General features: G+C 39.4%; 1 protein-coding gene across 1 annotated transcript in view; it reads left to right on the forward strand.

The window, feature by feature from the left end:
- Nucleotides 1–5,485, forward strand: part of LOC121184748 (leucine-rich repeat transmembrane neuronal protein 4) — a 40,660-nt gene extending 35,175 nt beyond the window's left edge. The window contains exon 3 of the mRNA XM_041042590.1: nt 5,294–5,485. Coding sequence (XP_040898524.1) covers nt 5,294–5,485 — 192 coding nt within the window. The remainder of the gene's footprint in view (nt 1–5,293) is intronic.
- The last annotated feature ends 515 nt before the right edge of the window (nt 5,486–6,000 follow it).

Below are 6,000 nucleotides of genomic sequence, written 5' to 3' on the forward strand. Positions count from 1 at the left end.
AGAGTGCTTTTGAGTGGGTCAGTAGGGTTCTTTATTGAAGAACTGCCTTTTGTTATAAAACGCTGAATTTGCCGGAGAGATAGTTTTATGTAACAATGAAAGTTTCTGGTATTAGGGCTTTGCATAGAGTCAAGGCCTCCTCTTCTAAACATTTTTCTTTTAAAGGAATGCTTTGATGTCATTCTTTTATCTGTACTGTGAATACGGAGCAACAGCCAGCAGCCAGTTAGCTTAGCTTAGCACTGGAAACAGCTAGCTTGGCTCTGTCTAACAAGATAAGAGCGATATAATATATAATCTGCCTAGTGGCACCTCCAAAACTCATTCATTTACACATTATATTCTGTTTGTTTAATTCAGATGAGAACTAAAGTGGACGGTAAAACAGATAATTCAGATTTCCCTCCCAGTTGCTAGCCTTTCTGATAAGATAAATATAAAGCTAGCTTTCCAGCACCACATGGATAACTTATATTTAGCTTTATTTGTGGAAGCATAGTTATCATACAAACATGAGCGTGGTATCATACTCGTGTAGTAGTGGAAGCGTATTCCCAAAATGTCAAATGTTTTTACACGTTGGTATGGTATATTTAGGCAGTGGCCAGGATTTGAAAAGTCTCTGAAATATTAACATCACAAAATGACTTGGTGTGGGCTACACAGAAAAGTTTATACCACACCACTGTCACTAGGACTGGTAGTGAATAATTTGTCATACGGCCTCAGGTGAGGATTTCCGTGCTTATGTTTTGCTGAGGGCAGACTAAAAAGTGTATGAACGCCACACGATCACAGGGATTTCTGCTTCTGCTTCAGGCCCACTCTAATTTATTTTTCTCAAATTTGTATTTTTACGCAATCTCTCCCTGTGTTTTAATTGTCATTTATATTTTTTCTTTTTTCTTTTTCTCTTTTTTATCTATCTTAACTAAAGTGAAATGAAATAAAATAACTTAAGAAAACTATTGTTTATACTAACAGCTGTGGCCACTTGAAACCCAACAAATTCCAAGACCAATTGAGAAAATAATTTCTTGACACTTTAAACTCCAGAGGTTTTCAGTGATAAACAATTTTATCTTAGAGGAAGCTGCAAAAAAAGAAGAATATCATAAAATTGAAATTAATTTATTCCACAAATATTAGCAAACAAAAGGGCTCCTGAAATATTGGTGTAGTCTCCACAGGTAACAGCCTTTGCACAGGACACTCTGTATTCTCTCCTCTTTAAGCTCACCTCAGGGTAAATAGGTTGAGCTATAGTTTAAACAGTTAACATAAAGTGAAGACATGATCGGGCTGAAGCCAGATGCTCGCTTTATTACCTTGGCCGGTGGCCAGTGACTCACTGAATGACGACTTACACTTGTCAAGTGGAAACAAGGCTATTCTTAGATAGCTACTGTAATCAAGAGATTTGAATTCGTTTTACATTTATCCTGTTGTGTGGTGCACAACTAGATTGGAAAGGACTTTGTGAGCCATTAAAGTTGAGGAGAGATGGTGACCATGCCTGAGGCGAAATCCGACTGTATGCAGCATTCAGTCTTAAGCAGCTCTGTTGGCGGCTGTCCAAACTATGCTAGCCAATGACTCACCTCTCTAAGAGCTCCAACCATAACAGCCAGCATTTCCCCAATATCCCTGATTACACTTGAATGCTCGCTCTGCTTGGTTGGCCAAAAAGGCTTTTATTCTTTTCTTCTATACTAAGACATGAAACTGATCCTGTTTAACTTTACAGCTTCAGAAACACAGATTTTTATTTATTTATTTTTATCTTGCTCATGAGAAACAGTTGCTCTGTGTGAATGGAACATCTTTAAATTGTAGTGCGGTGTTTTGTTGACCTGTGATGTACTGTCTAAAACAACACTGATCTCAATATAATGAGTCTCAACTGCATGGAGACTTCATCACTCTTATTAAGAGAGCTGACATTCAGTTAATTGACTTTGTTTTGACATTTTTTTTATTTTAGTCATTAGTGGATGCTTTTATATAGAGAGACTGACAATGACTGAGAAAAGCTGTTTGATATCTTGCACAAAAACACTGGAGGAGAAGACAAAATAATCGGTTGGCTAATTGAAAGACATTAGGACGTTGTAGAAATTGAAAATGTGACCTTTTGGTTACGGGACAGCTGTTTTTATAATAAGTCTGGTGAAGCAGCAGGGTGCAGAGGACTACAGCAAAAAAACAACAACAACTTAGGGTTGTCCATCAAAAAAGTTGATTCTAGCTCAGTATTTGCTATAATGCAGCAAGATTGGCTGCTGTGGCTGGTGACGTATATAACTTTCCATAAATATAAAATCCTGTGTCAGAGTACTACAAAATAAAATGTATGAACACCTGCTTTTTTGTGAAACAGTGCACATGAGAACATGCCAAAATATACAGTAGAGCAGAGGACAGTCAAGAAAGGTCATTAGGCCAATTCATACTGTAAGTGTGAAATCCCAGCTTCCACCGCCTGCTGTTTCACATCACACTTCTTCACTCCCTGTTTCACTGAAACCCATTCTCAATGACAACTGCTGAAGAGTTTCAAATTCGGTGATGGTTCTGCCTCTGTTTGACTCCGTAGTGCCAGTAGGACTAATATAATGAATTGTATAGTATTTGTGAAGTGTGGCTTTAGAGGGCTGATCTGGAGCAAGTCATCTGGGCTCAGATGTTTCTGTTTTCAGTTCTACTTTATAACATTTAAGAGTCGGCTGTCAGTGAAAAAAATAGCAGTGTGGACCTTACAAAAATTAAAGACCCCATGAAATAGAAATTACAGTTTATTTCATGGTAAGCAGCTCCATGTGAATAACAAATGTGAGTGTAACTTAGTGAGCTACAGGATCAGAGTGCATTTTATGTAAGCTACAGTAGGTGACAGTGCAACCAATTGCTGAAAAAGGCAGCAACTGACTAAAGTGTTTGAGGAGGAGGCAATAAAAAAAAAAAAACAGAAAAAGGTCATGATACAGTGTGGTTGTTTTTTTAACAGGCTTCACCACTGAACGTGCTGGGGGAAAGAGTATGTGCATGTTTGTGTCTATCTCTGTACGTGTATGTGCTCTCCTTTGATGGAAGCTTACAAATCTATGTCAAACGCACCAAAAAATTTGCATGCATGCTATTTTGGAAATGAGTTTTCACTGCATCCACTTCATGGTTGGAGATGTCACAGTGTTACAGCACTCAGTCCAAGCCGAGGCATTACCACACATGTTGCATCACACTGTACCTCCTGGGCGAGCAGAAAAGTGAGTTTGACACTGGCACAATTTGGAGCCTCTGCCATGTCACTGGTAAATTTTATGGTAAATGTGTATCATATAGAGTCTAGAAGGGGGCCAATTCCAAACAGTAAATTGCAAACGGAGACAAAACCCTTGACGTTGATGTATTTGACACAGGCTGAACACGATGATAAAAAAAAAAAAAAAATGAGGAGCTGCTTTTGTCAGCTTCTTTGATAAGGTTTAATCAATCTGCGCAGTGATGATGAGCGGGATACAGCAAATGTTTGAAGCACAACAGATATAACCTGACACAACAAACAAGCAGTCGCTCTCAAAGCTTTGCATTTCAGTTTTCAACTGTTTCACTTTCCCTTTTGACTATTTTGAAAAACAAAAATTCTTCAAAAATCAAAAATGCTATTTTAGTCCAAAACAAAGATTGTATGATTCCTCATAACTGTTTAAAAGGTCATAAGATGTTTTCTATTTTAAATCTTTTTGTGTCATCTGGACTTTTCGTACCGTTTATAGTGAGAAGACCTATATAATAATAGCAGTATACCTTTCTAAAGGTGTATTTATTTATGTATTTACAGATCTGTAGAGGTCCCCAGAGCTTAGCAGCAAAGGGCAAAAAAGCCTTTTATTTCTCAGTAACTGCAGCTCAGTTTATTTTATGACACCTTTGGATTTCTGCCGGGATAAACTGGCAATGTAGAAGTTAAATGGAGGAGGCAAGAAATGTAGAAGAGACAAAGGTTGTAAGTGCTCTGCCAACTCCTGCTGCACACACACACATACACACACACACACACACGCACACACAGACACACACACACACACACACACACACACACACACACACACAAGGGATAGAGGGCTATTGGTTCAACCAGCTAACCAACAAATTTGTATTGACCACTTAGATGTTTGACATTTTCTATTGTAGTAACTGGAGAAAACAAGTCCACAATGTAGTCTTTCCCCGTGATACTTTGTACAGACAACTCCGGCATCCAGACTCTCCTCCCCCCCGACTTATCTCATTTTGCATTTGGAGCATTGTTGTTCATGATTTTTTTCTATTAAGTCCTCTGAAGTAGTGTGCAAAGTTCAGCAGCTAAATTAGACAATAGAGTTTTTTCAACTAATCTTCCTATTAAAGCGGAGAACAAACAGAACCGGACCGGGAAGGAAAACATAACCTTTTGAAAGCTGTGATTTTAAATGTAAAGGTCTGAATGGTGACAGCACTGCGAAACATGACCTAACCAGATGAAGAGAAAACCTATCTAAAAGCAATTTCTGCATCAAATGAGCTTTAAGGAAATCCTTTTGTGATCCAATAAAATAATCCAAGGCAACATATTTCACAATAGATGTTCTGCCCACAACTCACATTACAGCAGTATATATGGAGGTGAGTTGACTTTCATGCATTCAGTTGCTGAATGTGTTCTGAGTTATGACATGATGTATAAGAATGTTTCTGTACACTGTATAATGTTGCTTCTTGCATTTCATGTTGCATGAGTGTATCCATATTTTGTGTGAAAGCATTAATAGACATTAGGATATTAATATCAATATCACGCAGGCTGGGATGCAGCTTTATCCCATTTAATTGATATAATTCAGACCACACTAGCACGTAAAACTAAGAGGGGTCTTTGAATCAGCAAAGTGCTTGTAATGTAATAAGCACTCTTCTAAATGGAGCCTTGACTCCATTTAAAAGAGGGCAGAAAAAATGTGTGCACTCTTGCTTAAGGCTTTCATCTTGCATATAAATCACTCCAGCTGAAAGTGGGTGTTTGAGCACCACAGATTTCAGGTCTTGGGGCGCACACTGTATCACCGGCCAAGGCTGCATTAATGACAGCACTGTGCCATGACTGCATGAAGTAAATCTCGCCAATTCCAAATATTCTGAGAGCAGATAAAATGTTTAAACAGAGGCTTTTTTTTTTTTTGGCAGACTCGGAAGGCTTACGTGTGGTTTTCTTTTTCTCCCTTCTTCCTTTTTCTGCTTTTCTGTTTCTGTGTAGATACCACGGCAGCTGAGTGCTCTGACGTTGTACAGGTATGAGCAGTCGGTTCTGGATTACTGCCATGCCCACCTGTCGCTGCACCTCAACATGGGCATGGAGCCCCAAACTCAGGCGCTGGGAGGTCCGAGGCCAGCCGGTTACCACCCCGGCCTAATGGCTGCCCTCCCCTCTGAGCCTGTGCTGCCTTGAGGCTCTGTGTCCAATATACTGTATGTCTGCTGCACAGAATCAGTGGACCACTCAAACAAAAGACAAGGCTGCGTGGGAGGGAACTGGGACTGGTAAAGAAGCAAAGGAGACAATTAATCTACTGCAGAGCATCCTGGAACCAGGGTAATGAAAATAAAAATATTTCTCAGTGGAAATAAAGGGGTGCAGCGGTATTGATTAGTGAGCTTCTGACCTACCTGACCCTCACTGTCCTCAATTAGGAAGGAGGCTGAACAGCAGCATGACTTTCCACGTTCTGCTCTGCCTCTTGCTGAGTATTAAGGATAATAATTTAATGATTTGTTAATCTTATTAAACATATTTCCTCAACTTCTCCTAATCTGGGCACCTCTCGGCCATGCCAGGTGAAGTAATCAAATGCAAAATGCTAAACAGAGCAGGGAAACAGCATGATAAGCAAATGAGTAGCAGAACAAATGAAAGATCAGCCAAGCTAAAACGTTTTCTGCTGCTCTTCCTCATCATGCTGTCAG

The sequence above is a fragment of the Toxotes jaculatrix genome, chromosome 7 (assembly GCF_017976425.1).
Source record: "Toxotes jaculatrix isolate fToxJac2 chromosome 7, fToxJac2.pri, whole genome shotgun sequence".
In the NCBI taxonomy this organism is placed as follows: Eukaryota; Metazoa; Chordata; class Actinopteri; family Toxotidae; genus Toxotes; species Toxotes jaculatrix.